This window comes from Sesamum indicum, linkage group LG7 (genome assembly GCF_026168435.1).
Source record: "Sesamum indicum cultivar Baizhima isolate 11 linkage group LG7, ASM2616843v1, whole genome shotgun sequence".
NCBI lineage: Eukaryota > Viridiplantae > Streptophyta > Magnoliopsida > Lamiales > Pedaliaceae > Sesamum > Sesamum indicum.
Window position 1 is genome coordinate 12,761,743 of NC_142663.1, and position 20,154 is coordinate 12,781,896.

At 27.5% G+C, this 20,154-nt stretch overlaps 3 protein-coding genes across 3 annotated transcripts; all 3 read right to left on the minus strand.

Moving 5' to 3' along the window:
* Positions 1 to 1,262: 1,262 nt before the first annotated feature.
* On the minus strand, positions 1,263 to 2,108 carry LOC105166837 (norbelladine synthase). Its single transcript, XM_011086326.3, has 2 exons — positions 1,841 to 2,108; positions 1,263 to 1,735 (listed from the first exon to the last, which is right to left on the minus strand). Exons 1-2 carry the CDS (start codon positions 2,022 to 2,024, stop codon positions 1,437 to 1,439), a joined length of 483 nt encoding a protein of 160 aa, XP_011084628.2. The 5' UTR covers positions 2,025 to 2,108; the 3' UTR covers positions 1,263 to 1,436.
* A 7,523-nt stretch (positions 2,109 to 9,631) lies between these two features.
* LOC105166836 (norbelladine synthase) lies at positions 9,632 to 10,476 on the minus strand. The gene is made up of 2 exons (XM_011086325.3): positions 10,217 to 10,476; positions 9,632 to 10,130 (listed from the first exon to the last, which is right to left on the minus strand). The coding sequence occupies exons 1-2, from the start codon at positions 10,455 to 10,457 to the stop codon at positions 9,829 to 9,831; spliced, it is 543 nt and encodes a 180-aa protein (XP_011084627.2). The 5' UTR covers positions 10,458 to 10,476; the 3' UTR covers positions 9,632 to 9,828.
* A 4,924-nt stretch (positions 10,477 to 15,400) lies between these two features.
* LOC105166834 (norbelladine synthase-like) lies at positions 15,401 to 16,296 on the minus strand. Its single transcript, XM_011086324.3, has 2 exons — positions 15,966 to 16,296; positions 15,401 to 15,879 (listed from the first exon to the last, which is right to left on the minus strand). The coding sequence occupies exons 1-2, from the start codon at positions 16,147 to 16,149 to the stop codon at positions 15,578 to 15,580; spliced, it is 486 nt and encodes a 161-aa protein (XP_011084626.2). The 5' UTR covers positions 16,150 to 16,296; the 3' UTR covers positions 15,401 to 15,577.
* Positions 16,297 to 20,154: the final 3,858 nt, after the last annotated feature.

Here is a 20,154-nt window from a genome sequence, read left to right on the forward strand (position 1 = left end):
CACCTTCTGATAAATTAAATATATTAATATATACATATATATGTTATTTATAATAATAACTCTATATACTCTCTTCTTCTTCACTGCCGACCCCATCTCCCTCCCCCTCCCCGTGGCTCCTTGCCTCAATCCCTTTTAGAGTCACCGCCTCCTCCCCTTCTTCCCCACATATACCCTGACCTCAACCCTCCACCGCCCCTTCCCTTCCTCCCCAATCCTCTGCCACCTGCTCCCCTTCTTCTTGGTGGCACCCACCTCCTTTCTATATGTCTCTTTCTCTCTCTCTATATATATATCTTTATTGAGATACTTATATATCCTATTACATAAATATATATAAATCCAAATTTAATTATATATATTATATATAGTTTTAATTATTATTTAGTTAATTTAAATTGTTGATAAGAGTAAAATAAAATCTACGCCGTGTAAATTTGGACGTTAAATTGAAATTAAGATCCAATATTTTTTAAATGACGGCATATTTAAATTTTTTAAATTAAAAAATTAAGAATGCATGTGTCATTTACGAAACATGTTGGAGGGATTTTTGTTCAATTTTTTGAAAATATAAGGGGATAAATTACTGCTTTATTTTTCATAGAATTTTTTTTTTCATATTTCTCTTAACACAGGGGTAAATTGCATTTAACCCAAATTTTGATTTAGATGTCATATCAATGCAAATTATAATTAAAATTTTGTAAGAGGTATTTGGAAATATTACACATAAAAATTGACAAAATTCTTTCAATAGAAAAACAGGTAAAACGAAAAAACTCAAAAAAATTGTATTTTTGATCTACACAATAAAGAGCATTGTACTTTTGATCCTAGAGTTTGTGAGTTTAGCACATTTAGTTACATAGTGTGAAAAGAGTAGCATTTTTGTTCCAAAATGCTATAACTTTTTAGTGTATAGGGCTAAATATGCTAATTAAAAAATGCTACCCTTTTTATCTTGTGAAAATAAATGTCGTAAACTCGTAAATTGTGGAATTAATAGTACAACAATCCTATCGTGTGGGATCAAAATTGCCATTTCTCCAAAAATCTCAGATGATCTAAATCATGAATTTTTAGATATAATAAATTAAGCTAAATCTCGAAGAATGTGGTTTGAATGTGGGCATAATAAGAATAATGAAATCTGAGTACAAGGTGGAAGAAAAATGTGATTGTCATCTGGTGATATAAATAAATATTTATAGAGGCAGGGCGGCACAAATTATGGTGAATGAATTATTTATAGGCGGAGAAAACAGTAAATAGTCGTCGTACGAATTCTTCTTCATCAAAGTCTTTGAAGAAACAGTCCCAAACTCCATCCTCCAATTCAAATGCATAACAAGAACATCACAACTAACTTAAACAGATGCCAAACGAGATCAAATTAATAATACACAGAAGTAGTAGTAGGAGATGGATCTGCATCAGTTGTTGTTGTAGTTTTTGGTCAAGTAATCTGCAGCAACCTTCATGACTGCAACCAGAGGCTCGATCGAAACCAAAGCAGCATTCGCAGCAGCTTCCTCTTTCAACTCATACTCGACGGTGGATCTCGTGACGCACTCCTCCTTGTTCCCCTCCTTCTCTATCACCTCGAATCGCACCCTGTAAAGCGTAAATCCCAGATCCAAAAACCCGCCCTCCACCACCTCCGTTTCCTTCACTCGTCTCTCGTCGTCAACCACCGTGAACTTCTCCTTGTACGACGACGGTCCCCCCCTCCCTGTTTCCAATTCCACCATCACCTTCCGTCATTAATCAGAAATCCAGATTCAATGGTGGCTACACACCATAATCATGTATAATATTATCGTCAATATATGTATACCTGGAGCGAAAAAGAGGTGGAGGATGGTTCCGGCGGAGCCGTCGCCTTGTATAACGTCGATTTTGCTGATGAAATTGGGAAGCGCTTCGCCGACGATTTTGGCGAGTTGGAGAGTGCTGTAGAGCTTCCATGCTTCGACTGCAGGTACCTTAACCTCAATCTCCTCCGATACTCTTCCCACCATCTCTGGGCGTTTTTCCCTCTTTCAAGTTTTTGAAGGACATTAGTTACGCCCATTTAACACAGATTTATAATAGAATAGAACCACCCTCCCCTCGCCGGCACCTAAGGATTATATAATCAAATTAACTGTCTACTTACTTGTGTCACCTCATTTAATATATATATATATATATATATATATATTTTGAAGTAAATTGCAACGAGTTGTAATGATTTTGACATATATTATAAATATATTTCATTATTTGAAAAATTATATAATATTTGAATAATTTATGTAATTTTTGAAATGAGGCCTGAAATTATTAATTTTGCTCGTATTTTTTTATTCTAAAAAAAGGCCAAATTGCATATTATCCAGTACCCACTATGTTTTCAAAAGTCAGCTAAAACCTTCAGTTTATTTTAAAATAAGGCAAAAAATCTTGTGCAAAATACCTCTCTTGTAAGAAGAACTTCTGGAAGGTGAAGTGCACTCGCAAGTGGTGGAGTGGGCATGATTTCTTTTGCAAATTTTGACAATCTTTTGTATAAATTGACAAAGTACCCCTATATTGTGTTTGAAATTACCATGATCAAATGTATGTGTTCTAACTTTGTTTTTAATTAATCTTTTTTGTATGTTCATCCCTCCTAATTAAATGTTAAAATACAAAAAAATATGCTTTTCTATAAATTTATTATTTAAATAAAAATCAAATTAAAATCACCATACAAAGAATATTATGTTTTAAAATTTAAATATATCAATCTAAATATTAATAAAGAATAAATAATATTTTTATTAACTAATTTAAATATATTTTAATAGATTATTTGCTATAAATAATTTAAATTTAAATTACTAATATATGTATTTACAATGAAAATTTAATACTTTTTTTAACTATTTTTAAATTATTAAAATTTTAAATCAATTTTATTTATCATTTTCAAATTTTTCTTTCTCTTAAATTAATTTTTAAATTTATTAAAAAAATTAAAAGAAAATGGACGACTGTGATGGTCATCCCAAATTTTCCTGGGTGGCCACCGCATCGTGGTTGGCCATATGGTTGGCGGTGACGTCGCCTCTCTGCTCTGGGCGGCAGGTGGAAGGGGAACTGGTGGCGGAGGTGGAGTGGGGCCTAGTAACGGAAATGGGGAGGTTAATTTTATTATTTATTATTTATTATTTTTTATATATCATATTTTATATTATAGAATTATAAATATAATATATATCAAAATTAATTAAATCTTACACCTTTAATAATTTAGATTTAATGGCTTAGATGTATTGATCAATCCTATGCTTGTTATGCAATAAAAAAATATTCAACTATCGTGAAAAAAAAATAATATATAATTGATAAGGACATAATGGCCTTTTGACAAAAAATATTTAATGTCGTTAGCTTCAATTAACGGCGAAGGGTGAGTGTGTTATATTTAAGAAAACAGAATGGATATTTTGTAAACGGAAATTTTTAGCTGATTTTTTAAAATACAGGGTTAATATGCAATTTGACAAAAAAAATGTAAATAGAAAAAGAATAAGGTGAATGAAAAAATTTAAAAGTTTGTAAAATAAATTTCATTTAGTCTATAATTTTTTTTTTTAAAAAAAGTAAGCTTGTAGTTCTTAATCCATAAGATATTTTTTGTCGATTGTCCATAAAAAATGAATAAAATCTTAATAGAGACTAATAGATTATGGTAGCTATTGGATGACAACTGAATCAATAGGATATTAATGATTTCTCTAACAATGAGAGAAATATATTTGAAATTTTATAAAATCTTATGACTTACTCTTCTTTTATAAATAAATAAATATTATAAATTTTATCGGCAAAATATTGTATATATATTAAATGAAATATAATATGAATCTCCCCTTACATCTAAAAATTACAAAAATTGTGTCTGTTTATAAGCTCATAATTTGTAATACTCAATGACATTTTTATTAGTTTATCATAAAAAATAAATAAAAATTTAACAGAAATTAATAGATTGAACTAAGAATTGGATAACTATTAAATTACTCAAATAAAGATAAAAATATTTATAATTAATGTAAAATTTCATGAAAGCTCGAAATAATTTACTTTTTCTTTTATAAATAAAATAAATATTTAATTTTTATCGACATAACAGTGTATATATATTAAAAAGAATATAATATTAATCTCCCCCGAAATATAAAGATACCCTCTTTTCGAATCCAATAATTTTGGGCACGACAAACGATAACTTTAATGACTACTTGTGAGAATCGTATCTTTTTTGGTAATATCTATATATATATATATATTATTTGTAGAAAATCTTTTGTTTCAAGCTTAAGTAATTGCCAAATTTGCCATTATTTGACTCATCATCTTAATCAAATGAATCATAATTTATACAAACACAGATATAATAAAAAAATATAATAATGTGAAAGTATATATATATATATATATCTATATTATATATAAGTATAAAAATACATATGAAAATGTTAAATGTGGGACAAATTTAAAAGTTATGTAATCTTTTTTCTAACGTTAGCATTTTGTTGAAGCCCTAACGGAATAGAGTCAGGTGTAAATAGAGAATTTTTAAAGGAGAATGTAATTTCAAAACTTGTTAGGTGAAAAATATAATTTTGCATCTTGCGAAGGGGCCTAAGTTTAATTAATCCCATTTTCTATTTTTTGTAAAATTGCAAATACACTTTTAAGGGGTGTCGATATAATTTACCTCAGGGATGTAACTATAGAATTTTGCCCTTGTTATATGGTAAATTTGTAATTAGAATAATAATTTTAAGATTATTTATGTAATTAAGTATGACCTCAAAAAGTATTGATATAATTTACCCTAAACAATAAATGTACACTTTTTGATGGTATAATAACAATAGAGGTAGGAGTAGAAGATTAAAGAGAAGTATGTGATTGTCATTTGGTGATATAAATATTATAGGGGTAGGTAGGCCGGCGGTGATGTTGGATGAATTATTTACTTGAATAGAAAAGATAAAATAATACTTTTAATCTCATAAAATACGAGACTAAATGTTAAGATCTTTTGCTTCATAAAATTGACAATTAAAAATTTAAAAATTTAAAAACTTGACAAATTCCGTTCTTTTCTTTTTCTTTTTTTCCCTGAAAAGGCCATTTGAATTTACATCATAAGTTTAATCAAAGTCTTTGAAGAAAGAGTAGTACTCCAACATGTTTTCTGTGTGTATATAATAAATAATTTTTCATATTTTAAAGTATTATTATACATTAAAAAAAATAGATAAGCCAAAAAATTACGTAAATTTTAATTTTGCCTCTCATGGAGTCTTTTCAAGTATATTTTTGTACATATAAAGATAAATGTATTATATATATATTAATGATGTAAGGTTAATATTAATACATTTTTTCTTTATAAGTACAAAATTATTACATGAAAATGTTAAATGAGCGGTAAAATTAGAAATTTATGTAATTCTTTTTCTGATGTCAGTATCTTTTGTTCAAATATTAATAAAATAAGATCAAGTGTAAACAGTAAATTTATAAAAAGGGTGTAATTACAATTTTAAAGGTTTTTATTTTTGAGGAAAAATAAAATTTTGTATCTTGAGGTATATTATGCATAACAATAATTTTAGTTTTTCTTTTTTCATCTTCTTGTGGGCATAGAACACAATTTGCTGATTTTCTATATTTTTCACCGGAGGGTTTTTGCACATTTTTTATTTGCTGATGGAGATGGAGATGGATGTGCGTCAGACGTTGGTGGTCTAGTTTTTGGTCAAGTAATCTGCAGCAAGCTTCATAACGGCAAGGAGGGGCTGAATGGAAACCGACGCAGCATTCCCAGCAGCTTCCTCTTTCAACTCGTATTCTATGCTTCCTCTCACCATGCACTCCCCCTTCTGCCCCTCCTCCTCTATCACCTCCAACCGCACCCTGAAGAGATTGGGAAGCCCTTCGTCCACCATCTTGGCGAGTAGGAGGCTGCCGTAGAGCTTCCAGGTACCTTAACCTCTATCTCCTCCGATACTCTTCCCTCCATTTTTGGGCCTTTTTTCGTCCTTCAAGTTTCTTCTTTTTTGAGGACATTATGCCCATTTAACACAGATTTATGGAAGGTAGAAATTTAATTTAGATAGTATTTGATCGAAATTGAAGGAATTATATGCTAAATATAAAAAAATTATCGTACAGTTGGTGTGCTGTTGAGGAGAGTGATCAATCATATCATAAGTATATTACACTTATTTTATAGGGTAAATTCCAACAACCTCCCCCGAGGTTTGGTATAATTATAAATACTCCCTTGTTGTTTGAAAAATTACCAATACCTCCCGATTTTAATAGCCGTCTAATAATTAGTCCAATCTGTTATATTTTCATTCATTTTTATGGTGAACTGACCAAAATTCTCTTGTGGATTAAAAATTATAATTTTATTATTTTTTTATGAAATAAGTGGATAATTTTGTATAATTTTTAAAATTTTTTCATTCATCCCGTTCGATTTTTTTATAAATTTTTTAATTTTTTTAAAAAACAACAAAAGAAATACATTAAGAGCAAAATTGACAATTTCATACCTTCATCCAAAGATTACATAATTTCCTCAAATATTAGGGGGTTATTTGTAATTTTTTAAACAACGAGAGAGTATTCGTAATTATGCCAAACTTATGAGAGATCATTGTAATTTATTCTATTTTATAATTCATTTAGTTTGGGCCAATCTAATTTTAGTAAAAAAAAATTCTGTAGACAGATGGGAGCAATTAAACATGGGTGAATAGAATAGAACACTCGCCGGCACCTAAGGCTTATATAATCAAATCAAGTACATAGATTAATTTTATTCAAACAATTTTATATGTTTATTATGATTTTATTTATTATCTAAAGACAAAAAGGTCATTACATAAAACAAATAAATAATCAATACGAATCAGGCAAAAACCTAATATTAATGTTGAAATTTGAGTACTAATTAATTAAGTCATATGTAGTTACTCGTATACCAATGAGATATTAATAAAAAAATTCGTGTATTAATTGAGATATTTATAATTATTCAGGTACCAAAGTGTTATTAATAATAAAAATGGACAGTCAATATGAATTTTACTCTCTCTCTCTCTATATATATATATATATGCGCAATATGTATATATTTTTTTAAGGTAACCACGGATAAATAAAATCAAAGCAAAAGCTTATGTTTTTACCACGACTGATCAATTTGCCATGATTTTTAGACATAGCCAAAACATTTGCCATGGTTTTGCAATGACTAATGTTTTGGCAATATTTGCAGAAAGAACGGGCAATGGCTGTTGTGAAGCCGTAGTTGATTTGTATTTACAACAGTTTTTTTCTTATGATTATAGTAATTAACCGTAACAAAAAATCGTATTCTTTCTAGTGAATAGATAAAAATCTAATAGGGACTAATAGATTGGACTAATTGTTGGAAGATCGTTAAATCAATAGGGTGTTGATAATTTCTCAAATAATGAAAAAGAATTTATAATTAATGCAAAACTTCATAGAAACCCAATGTAATTTACATTTTTTGTTCTATACATAACATTGTATATATATTAAATAGAGTATAATATTAATCCACCCCGAAATCTAAAGATACCTCTTTTGGATACAATAATTTTGGCTCGACAAAAGGTAACTTTACTTATGAATTATTTCCTTTTTATTTTAGTAGTTAGGTAACACATTATTTGCAGAAAATCTTTTGTTTCCTATTTAAGTAATTTGACATATTTGGGCTTCTTGAAATATACAAAATTCGTAAAATTAAAAATTTAGAATGACTTGGAAATAAAACAATTAAAAAAAGGTATATTAAATTTTATTTTTAAAAGCATGTTGGGTTTGATCACGAGCATAAGAAAAAGATAGTTAGACTATATGTTTTCTTTGAAAGGACAAAATGATCATTAATTAGGCTTGAGGACAGAAATTGTTAATATTTTAAAAGTTGAAGGACAAAAATAAGATTTCAATATGTTTATGGATTGAAAACAAATTAATGGCAATATATGAGGACCAAAGTTGTAATTATCCCATACAATTATAAGGATGTCGATGTAATTTGCCACAGAGTTGTAATTGTAGAATTTAATTTGTCCTTGTTACATGGTTAATTTGTAATTACAATTTTAAAAATACTTATATAATTAAATATGACTTCAAAAGTGTCGACATAGTTTTCTCGAGTCGGGTTCGGACCAGAATTTTGCATTAATTAAATGACAACTGTATCACGTGCTTGGTGTAAAATTTACCTTATTGTGTTAGTTTAATGATTAATGTTAGGATTCTATTTTTATAAATTTAAGGTTATATGTTCGAATTTCAATAAACGCATGAGTGTTTATCTCATTTTATATAAGTTTATTTTATTTATTTCATAATTTTTAATTATATTGATGTATTAATCGAAATAAATATTTATTTATTTCATAAATTTTGTCATATAGATATATTTACATTATCGAACTAATGTATTGTTGAATTCCTAAATTTATCATTTTTATAAAAAGAATTGGCGTAGAATTTTTTCAATTAAATACTGATGAACCCAAATTTATGCCTGACGAATAGAAATATATATATATTTTTTTACTTCATATGTTATTATATGCTTTGCTTTATTTTATATATACACATTGACATTTGTAAACTACTTAATTAATTACAAAAGATAGTAAATTTTATACACATAACGTGATTCATTCATTAATTTATAAACATAAGAATGATTTAAAATGAATTAAAAAAAATTCAAAATTCGCAAAATAAGCTGGCAACGAATATATTGACCTGTACTGAAACCTCTCTAGAATCCAATTCATTAATTTGGCATCGACAAACAAAAACTTTTATTAATTTATGATTAAATTTTGCCTTGTTTTATTTTGAGCAGTTCACGCAAACGCAATGTGTGAATAAATAAAAAGAATTATAAGAAAAGTATTAATATACATTAATTAATTAACTACCAGAAATACCCTTTCTTAAACGTCTCTCAACCCTTCCCAACTTGCCTACGTTACTTCACACGTCGTCTTCTCCTCCCCACTGGACCCCCTCTCTCTTTTTCTCCACCTCAAGTTGATCTTTTATTCTGATCAATCATCTCTTGGTGATTTTTGTAGATTTTTCTTTCTCTACTTTCAGATTTTTTTGGTATATGTTACATTTTACAGGAACTAATTAATCAATAATTCAAGAAAACGAAGACAGAATAGAGGGAGGATGAATGGGCATGTCTTTTGGCCTCACATTCTTTGGCTTCCTCAAAACATTCAAGCATTTTATCCTTTTTAAAATAAAATCACGAATGCAATTTATGGTCACATTTTGGTAGGGAAAATTGCAATTTATTCTTGTGATATAAAAATGAGCAAAATATCCCCTATTTGCGTTTTGAAAAATGAAGTAAATTACCCCTATTTAAAACATTGACAAAGGATAATTTATTTTAATTTTTGAAATACAATGTTGCTTGGAGTAGTAGAAGGTCAAAGAGAAATGTGATCGTCAATTGGTGATATAAACATTTGTAGTTGCAGGGCGGTACAAATGATGTTGATAAATGAACTATTTATTTGCGGAGGAAGTCGTCGCATTTATCCTTTTTATTCAAAGTCTTTGAAGAAACAGCCCCAACCTCCATCTTCCAATTCGGATACATAACATGAACTAACTTACACAAATCACAAACGACATCAAATTAATAACACAGAAAGAGTGGCAGGAGATGGAGATGGAGATGGATGTGCGTCAGACGTTGGTGTTGTAGTTTTTGGTCAGGTAATCTGCGGCAGCCTGCATGAGAGCACGGAGGGGTTCAATGGATACCAAAGCAGCATTGCCAGCAGCTTCCTCTTTCAACTCATACTCTATGGTGCCTCTCACGATGCACTCCTCCTTCTTCCCCGCCTTCTCTATCACCTCCCCCCGCACCCTGTAAAGTGTAAACCCCAGATCCAAAAACCCGCCCTCCACCAACTCCGCCTCCTTCACTCGTCTCTCGTCATCCACCACCGTGTACTTCTCCTTGTATGACGCCGCCCCCGCCGTCCCTGTTTCCAAATTCATCATGACCTTTCGCGGTCAACCATAAATCCAGATTCAAAATCATATAAGTACCATTATATTATCAATATACCTGGAGCTAAAAAGATGTGGAGGATGGTTCCGGCGGAGCCATCGCCTTCTACGACCTCAACTTTGCTGAAGTGATCAGGAAGCGCTTCGACCACGACCTTCGCCAGTAGGAGGCTGCCGTAGAGCTTCCACGCTTCGCTTGCTGGTACCTTAACCTCCATCTCCTCCCAAACTCTTTCCACCATTTTCCCCTCTTTTTTCAACTTTGTGCAGGAAACTAGGAGCACTTCATATTTATACATAGATAGATGAAAGCTATATTTAAATTAGAAATTCAAGTCAAACGTCTTATCAAATTTGATGGGGGGGGGGGGGGGTTTATTTATTAAAAGACAAAAAAGTCCTTTATTAAGGGCAAAATGGATATTTCATCAAGATTCTCACAAGAGGTCGTGGGTCTGGCCGCTAAGACCCGTCCTGCGGGTTAACCCGAAACCAGAATATGACTAAGCACCACAAAACTGAAATTAGGAGAGGCTTAGATGAGAACAGGTGGTCTGATCTATAGTGTTAAATAAGACCCTATAAATATTTCAGATCTCATTCACTCAAGGTAACAACCATTTATTGCTTTGACTGTAGATCGCATATTTCTATTTCAACCACCAACTAATTTGAGCGTCGGAGGATTTTCGTCAGGATAAACTCGACTAGTCTGACGTACTTGTTTTATTCCTCAAGACCTATCACAGATTTGGGGAGGCTACGTGGACAAATTAAGATCGTTGATCGAGATCGCATATTCGATGCTGGTCAAAATCAAACCAGAATTAATTATATAGCAGTTGTGTTTTATGATTGATATTGAATTTACAATAATGTGTTAGGCTAACGGTTAAGGTTAGAGTCCTTAATAACTTTAAGACTAGATGTGAATGTATTTGTCTCACTATTAGTGAGTTTTATACATTTATTTTATAGTTCTTAGTCATACTATATATTGATGAAAATGAGTATTTGTTTCATTTTATGTGAGTTTATTATATTTATTTCATAGTCTTTTGTCATATTAATTTATTGATCAAACTAATATACTATCGAATTATTCAATTTAATAAAATATTGATGTAATTACGTAATTAAAAAAAAGTTGGTGTAGAATTATATATACATCGACATATATATATGTAAACTATTTAATTAATTACAATTGAAAGTAATTTTTATACATATAACGTGATTCAACCATTAATTTTAAACATAAGAATGATTTGAAATAATAATAATAAAAAAAAAGAATATTCAATTCGCAAAACAGGGTGGCAGCGAATACATCGACCTGTTCTCAAGTATGAAAATGACCTCTTCCAGATCCAATTCATTAATTTCGCATCGACGAATAGCTCCTCAATAACTTGTAATCAAATCTTGCCTTCTTTTATTTTAACCAATAGTCCACGCCCACGCCCACCCAATCTGTGAAAAAAATAAAAAAATCATGATAAAAATATTAATATACATTAATCAATATATTTAAATTACGTATTTTAATCAATTTTGATACATATAGTATCAATTGAAACAAAATAAAAAGAAATGTATATATATATAATTCAAATAAATATGTGATTGGTGACATATAAATCTAAATATTTATAAAAACACAAATATAAACATTGTTGACAAAATTGTACAACTTTTGTTTTTACTTGCATTAAAAGAAAAATTAAATATGTTAAGTATTATAACGTTTACAAATTTGTATACTATAATCTAAAGGGTAAATTGCAATGGGTTTTTTTTGTGGTTGTCTTAATTACAAATACTCTTTCGTTATTTAAAAATTACAAATACATCTTTAAAACTAATATGTTTATTTTTTTTATAAGCATTATTTAAGTGTATATTCAATAATTAGATAAACTTTATATACAAAATTCACCATATATTAGAGTTATTAGTCAATATATCTCTTATTTTAATTTTACATAATAATAAAATATAGTATTTTTATTTATATTATTTGAAAATAAGCTTAAGCAATAATTTAATAAGTTTTGATACCTTTTCTTGTAAATAAATATTAAAAGTTCATCATCAATTAGAATTATTAGTTAATATCTCGTATTTTAGTTTTCAATGATAGTAAAATATAATATTTTAATTTATATTAAAAATAAACTTAATAGGCAAGTTAGTATACATTTTGATAATTGTTTTGTAAATAAATAATAATATAATGGACATAAATTTTATCGTTACAATTTCAATCCATTATAACAAAATGCATTTATTCACTATATATGAAAATTATTAGTCCATGTCTCATATTTTAATTTTAGATGATATTAAAATATGGTATTTTATTTCGTATTATTTAGAAAAAAGTTTAATCAATAATTTAGTACATTTTGATAATTTTTTTGTAAATAATATTTAATGTAATACATATGAATTTTATCGTTATAATTTCAACATCCGCTACAACAAAATGCATTTATTTTTGAAATTCACCAAATATTGAAGTTGCTAGTCAATATAGCATATTTGAATTTTAGATGATATTAAAAAATGTATTTTGATTTGTATTATCTAAAAACAAACTTAATCAACAATTTAATACGTTTTGATTTGAACTACAACAAAATATATTTGTTATTAGTTATCTTATCCCTATATTTATTTATTAAATAAATAAATAAATAAATTTATTAAAATTAAAATTAAAATTAAAAATAGAACAGAAAAGGTATGAAGTCAGGAGAGTTAAACATATGTAATGTGATTTAAGTGAAAACTCTCTCTAAAGTCTGACCCCCCCTCTCTCTCGAGCGCGAAGACGGAAAAAATTGCACAACTCCAATTCCAGCTTCACATCCACAAATCCATCGGCACACGACACACCCTCGGTTCGGCTCCACCATTAACAGGTATTTTTCTTCTTTGTAATTTTTTTTTTTTACAGTTTGCAGAAGAAAGCAGATTTTGCTTTAAAGGTGTTTGAACAAATGACTGATTGAAGGCTTTGTTTGGTTGTGATTAGACTTTGGCTAGATTTTTGTACCATTGTTGTTGTGTATAGTTGGGGAATGACAAATGATGTTATATGTATTAGAGATGGAGTTTGGATTTTTGTGATTGTTATCTCTTATATGTGTTGACTGTTGCAACTCCACTATTTTCGTATTGTTGCGCTGGTTTTTCTTTTTGGGAATGACAAGCAGCTCGCGAGTTTGAGCTCGAGCTCGTGCTTGAGCACATTGTCTAGTACTAGAGCTCGAGCTCAGATTTTTTGCGAGCTCGGCTAGTTTGCACATACCTAAATAGAGTACTTTCGTCCAAATTTCTTTATTTTGTTATGCCTTTATTACCATTCTACAAAAATAAAGCATTTAAATATTTTGTACTATACCAATAATAGACTTAATTATTAGTGTAAAAAATATTTTTTTACAATATTTTACGAAATATTAATAAAATTTAGGGTAAATATTCAATTTGGTCTATTAAATTTTCATTTAAAATCACTTTACTCTGTTAAATTCATTTCTTAACTTTAGTATTCTTAAACTATAGTTTTTGTCTCAATTTGGTCCCGTTGACCATTTTCTAGCGAAAATGTGGCCGTGTTAATTTTGACTCTTTGGCCCTAAAATGGTCGATAAATTTGATTTTACTATTTTAGTCCCTTAAGTTTGTAAAAATTATCAAATTAATCCTTCTTTTAAACTAAAAAAAATATTTTTTTAGTATTTTTTTATGTTGATATGTTGCAATTATCTTGTGTGAATAATGAAAAATTTATAAACATGATAAGAATATATTGCTTAATTTAAAAAATAAACTGTCTCTTTTTTTTTTCCTTCAGTAGTTACAAAAACAAAAAACCAAAAATATGAATAAATGCTATAAAACTTATCTAATTTGAAAATACAATAAATAAAATCTACGTCAGTAATTTTTTATTTTAAGAGTTAAAGATAAATTTAAAAAATGTTAAACCTTAACAATATTTATTAAGTATTTGGATTTTTGAATAAAAAGTTGGTAAAAATGTTAAACCTTAACAATATTTATTAAGTATTTGGATTTTTGAATAAAAAGTTGGTAAAATATATTTTTAACTAAATTCTTTGTTGGAATTCATATAGATATATATATAATTCATTTTTAGAGGTTTTCTAAATATATAATTCCATTTTATAGAAAAAGTTCTATAAAAAACTCTTAAAATGAATTTTATATATATTTGAAATCCAACAAATAATCTAGTTAAAAGTACATTCCACCAACTTTTTCTTCAAAATTGTAGCTGCTAATATATAATAAACATTGTTAAGATTTAATTTTATTAGACTTATCTTTAACTCCTAAAATTAAATCTCATGTTGTTTTATGTTAACTGGCAGTCTATGTACACGTCATGCGTGAACAATTAAAAAGAAATATGATAAAAGTATTAATATACATTAATCAATGTATTTAAATCAAGTATACAAAAAAATGGATGAGGAGAGGTGTTAATTTTTGTAAGTTACGGGACTAAAAATGCTAATAACGAATGAGACCAAAAGTGAAACAGACGTAGCTTATGGAACCTACTATATTCCAATTTTGAATCTAAAATAAATTATAAAATATCAATAATATATTCAGTTATTTGTTTTTAGAATTGTTTCAATAAATAATATCACATGACTTAAATACTTTAACATAATTTTTTTTAATCGCAAATGAATATATAATATATATAATACATTCAACTGATTTTTAAATTTTTTGTGTTTCTTATAGAACTGGACATATGGAAAATTGTTTAAGGATTTACATTTAACATCATAATTTTATAATAACTAGTATTAATACAAGAAAATAAATATAAAAAATTACTAAAGGACGGGTTTGAGGCAGGTTCAGGTTTCACTTTATTGGCCCGGATCCGACAAAGAAGTATACCAAATTTGTTGCCATACCTATACCAAACATATATGTTTAATTATTTGTAGATTGCATTTATTTTATTCCTTTTTTAGGTTAATCAATTAGGATATATGATACTGATATCCTACATGTATATAGTTTTTTAACTTGATAGATTAGCGACTCAGTAACCCAATAACTTGTGGGATTCAATCTTTGGTCACGTTGGTTGGAGTAGTAGAAGGTCAAAGAGAAATGTGATTGTCAGTTGGTGATATAAACATTTGTAGTTGGAGGCCGGAAGAGAAACGACGTTGAATGCATGAACTATTATTTGCGGAGAAAGTCGTCGCACTTATTCTCTTTATACAACATCTTTGAGGGAACAGTCCCAACCTCCATCCTCCAATTCAAATACATAACATAACTTAGACAAATCCCAAACGAGATCAAATGAGTAACACAGCAGGAGTAGCAGTAGTAGGAGGGAGATGGATGTGCATCAGACGTTGGTGGTGTAGTTTTTGGTCAAGTAATCTGCAGCAATCTGCATGATAGCACGGAGGGGCTCAATGGAAACCAAAGCAGCATTCCCAGCAGCTTCCTCTTTCAACTCATACTCTATGCTGCCTCTCACAATGCACTCCTCCTTCTTCCCCTCCTTCTCTATCACCTCCCCCCGCACCCTGTAAACTGTAAACCCCAAATCCAAAAATCCGCCCTCCACCAACTCCACTTCCTTCACTCGTTTCTCGTTATCCACCACCATGTACTTCTCCTTGTATGACGCTGCCCCCGCAGTCCCTGTTTCCAAATTCATCATGACCTTTTGCGATCAACCATAAATCCAGATTCAAAATCATATAAGTATCATTATATTATCAATATACCTGGAGCTAAAAAGATGTGGAGGATGGTTCCGGCGGAGCCATCGCCTTCTATGACCTCGAATTTGCTGAAGCGATCGGGAAGCGCTTCGACCGTGACCTTGGTCAGTAGGAGGCTGCCGTAGAGCTTCCACGCTTCACTTGCAGGTACCTTAACCTCAATCTCCTCCCAAACACCACCCACCATTTTTCCTTCTTTTTCAACTTTGTGAAGGGAACTACAAGCACTTCATCTATATATATTATTTGAAGAGAGTTGTTTTATCCAAATTCTTCAATTTTGACCAAATAGTGATTTTTAGAATTTAGAATTTTTTCTAATTATAGAAATACTTAATTGGTAGGTAAATATTAATGGTAAGTATTCATGGTAATATTAATAATTTTCTTAATTGATTATAACATATATATTCTCCACCCCAATATATATTTGTGGTAATAATTATTTTCATTTTTATTTCTAAATGAATCTCATATTAAAATTATTTTTAATTGAAAATCCACCATATAAAATCATATCTATTATATATAATATTTGAAGGGGGTCTTTTGACCAAATTTTTTCTATTTTGACCAAATGGTGAATTCTTAGAATTTATATTGTTTTTAAATAATCAAAATACTTAATTAATAGGTAAATATTAATAGTAAGTATTAATGGCAATAAATAATTTCCTTAATTGATTGTAACATATATATTTTCCATCCCCATATTCTTTTGTGGTAATAATTATTTTTATTTCAATTTCTAAATGAATTTTATGTTAAAATTATTTTAATTGAAAGTTCGCCATATGTAACCATATATTTTTAATATTAGTCGGTACTGTTTATTTCTTTTTATTTTCTTGCAATTGAGATGATATATACATATAAAACTATTTAAATATTTAACAAATGCATGAATAAATAAAAAAATAATAATTCGAAATCATTAAATCAAAATTACTTTCACATAATTAATTTTTTAAAATATAATTTAAATTATAATTCAATTAATCCGTACATATTTTCTGACAGTAATTAACATATTTAATTTTTTTATATTGTTTACATAGTGGTACCAAATTAGCAATTTGATTTTTGAAATCTAAAAAATCTACTATTCTTTGTTTTTTAAAATTTAATCATATTCCAGTATTATTTAATTATCTAATTTTGACCTAATGCTAATTTTTCATAATTTTGATTTTTTGTATTGTTTCAAATTATGGTAATTGGTTGTTTCATATTTGTGGAGAGTATTAAAGATTATTTTTCTTAATTTTCAAATTTCGTCTTTATAATTTTTCAATCTTTCAGTATTTAGTTTTCAACATTTATGCATTTTAAAAATGTTTGTGATGAATAACAATGCTTATTAAAGAAGAATGATGTATTCTCTAACAAAAACGTAACATATTCTTATTTTTTAAATTTTAAATTTGATAAAGTTTTATAATTTCTCTTCTTTGCGTGCCTTATCGATGCACACATATATATACACCAATATATATATATATATGTATAAGATATAGACAAGAAATTAAGAAAAGAGACTTTCATAATTCAAGGTATGGGGAAAAAAATTTCTCCCTTGCTTTTTAATTTTTATTTTATTAGTTATTTTATTTAATATGAATATATTACCATTTTTTATGACTTCATGAAATCTCTTATGTTTAAAATTTTTTTCATTGATTTTTAATTTTTTTATTATTAATTTTTGTTCCATGAGATCATGAAAGATTGAATTTCTTTTTATTGTGTTTTACTCATTTTATGATCATTTTTGGTTTCACGAGTCCATGAAGTACATGATTTTTTTGCTAGTTACAATCATTTTTGGTTACACATTAATTATATATTTATTATTTTTTTATGAGTTCATGAAACTTCTTATATTCGAGTTTTTTTCATTAATTTTTAATTTTTTAATTGTCAATATTGATTTCATGATGATGATGATGATGCTTGAAAATTATGACGATGATGCTTGGACATTTCTGAAACTTTTTTGGGAATTTCTGTAATTTTAAAAAAATTTCTGAAATTTTTCATAAGTTCTGTAATTTTATAAAAAAGTTTCAGAATTTTTTCATAATTTCTGTTATTTTTATTTTCTGTAAATTTCTGCAATTTTCCAAAATTTATATGTAATTTTATTAAATATGTATGTATTTTTTTGTAAATTAGAGGACCTTAATGTAATTTAGAAAAATAGAAATTTTAATAAAATTATAAAAAAATGAAGGACTACAATGCAATTTTTAGGAAAATTATGCACCTAAATGAATCTTTTTGGACATTAAAGGACCTTAATGTAATTTTAGGAAAATAAAAAGTTTATGAAATTATTAGAAATTAAGGACAACAATACAATTTTACCATAATTATGCACCTAAATAAAATTTTTAGGGAATTAGATAACCTTAATGTAATTTTAGAAAAATTGGAATTTTGTGAAATTATTAAAAAATTAAAGACTACAATGCAATTTTTTTGAAAAATTATGCACCTGAATGAAATTTTTAGGAAATTAGAGGACCTTAATATAATTTTAGGAAAATAAGAATTTTTTGAAATTATTAAGAAATTAAGGGCTACAATGCAATTTTTAGTGAAATTATGCACCTAAATAAAATTTTTGAAAATTAGAGGGCCTTAATGTAATTTTAGAAAAATAAATATTTTATGAAATTATTAGTAAATTAAGGACAATAATGCAATTTTTAGGAAAATTTGCACCTAAATAAAATTTTTCAAAAATTTGAGGACCTTAATGTAATTTTAGAAAATTTGAATTTTTATGAAATTGTTAGAAAATTAAGGACTACAATGCAATTTTTAGGAAAATTATGCATTTAAATAAAATTTTTAAAAAATTGGAGGACCTTATTGTAATTTTAGGAAAATAGGAATTTTATGAAATTATTAGAAAATTAAGGACGTCAATGTAATTTTTAAGGAAATTATGCACTTAAATGAATTTTTTAGAAAATTTGGGGACCTTAATATAATTTTAGGCGCAATTTGGACTTTATTGCAATGTTTAGAAAATTATGCATTTTAGAAAAAATTTGGACCTTATTGCAATTGTTTGACAAATTACAAAAAATATATAATTTTATTAATAATAAAATACAATTATATATTTTTAATATTAGTAATTTTTTAAATTGTAAATAATGACAATCGGTGCTCCGCCACCCCGAGACGAGGTCGTATAATTTAAAATAAAAACAAAATATGTGGATCTCGATCCATGTATATTTTAGTGTATTTATTTATTTTACTTCTGAACTATAAGTAATTGTGTTAATATTATTTTTTTTAACGAAAATAATGGTTCTATTATTGTTCTCACTTATTTTGGCTATAAAAAAATAATAAATTATTTCGTGTAAATGATACTTTTTGAACTTGTTGATAAATTATTGAAGGGCATGAGTTTTTTAATTAGAATTAAATGAGTAGGGACTATTAAAGGATTAAAATGAAACAAAAAGTAAAAATAGACTACTTGCATTAGCATTAATATCATCTACAAAACTAGGGAAATGGGTTGCGGCTAAGATTAAGTCAACTAAAAATTAGCTTTCATGTGAGAAATTTTATCTGGAGTTAGTCTTACAGCTCATTCAACTTATTCACTACTATATGTAATTGAATATAAAATATATAATTTTAATATAACATAACATTTTATTTTAATAAAATTATATGTTACGTACCATTTATACATATTTATGTATGTTTTACATAAACAATTTACTCTAAAATATAATGCAGATAGTGAGCTTTTAAATTTTTTAATATTATATAATTTAGGGTAAAATACACTTTACTTGCTGAACTATTCGTCATGTACTAACAATTACCCCCTAAACTAATAAATGTAATGCTTACATTCTACAATTAAATTTTTAGACAATATTTTTCTTATTACATATATATATTTAGTTCAAATAATTTTTTTAGTAATTTTGTATTTAAGTTTAATTAAAATATTCTTAATTGAAAAAAATATCTTTTATTTATAATAAAGTAAAATATAATTAGTGAGTTAAATAGTTTAAATTTTATTTTTTTTCATAGACTCAATGTTAATAAATGAGTACAATAAATACAAAAAAGAATTCATGAAAACATTTTATTAATCTGATAATAAAATTAAGTTATTAACTATCTAATCTTTTAGATAAAAATGAAT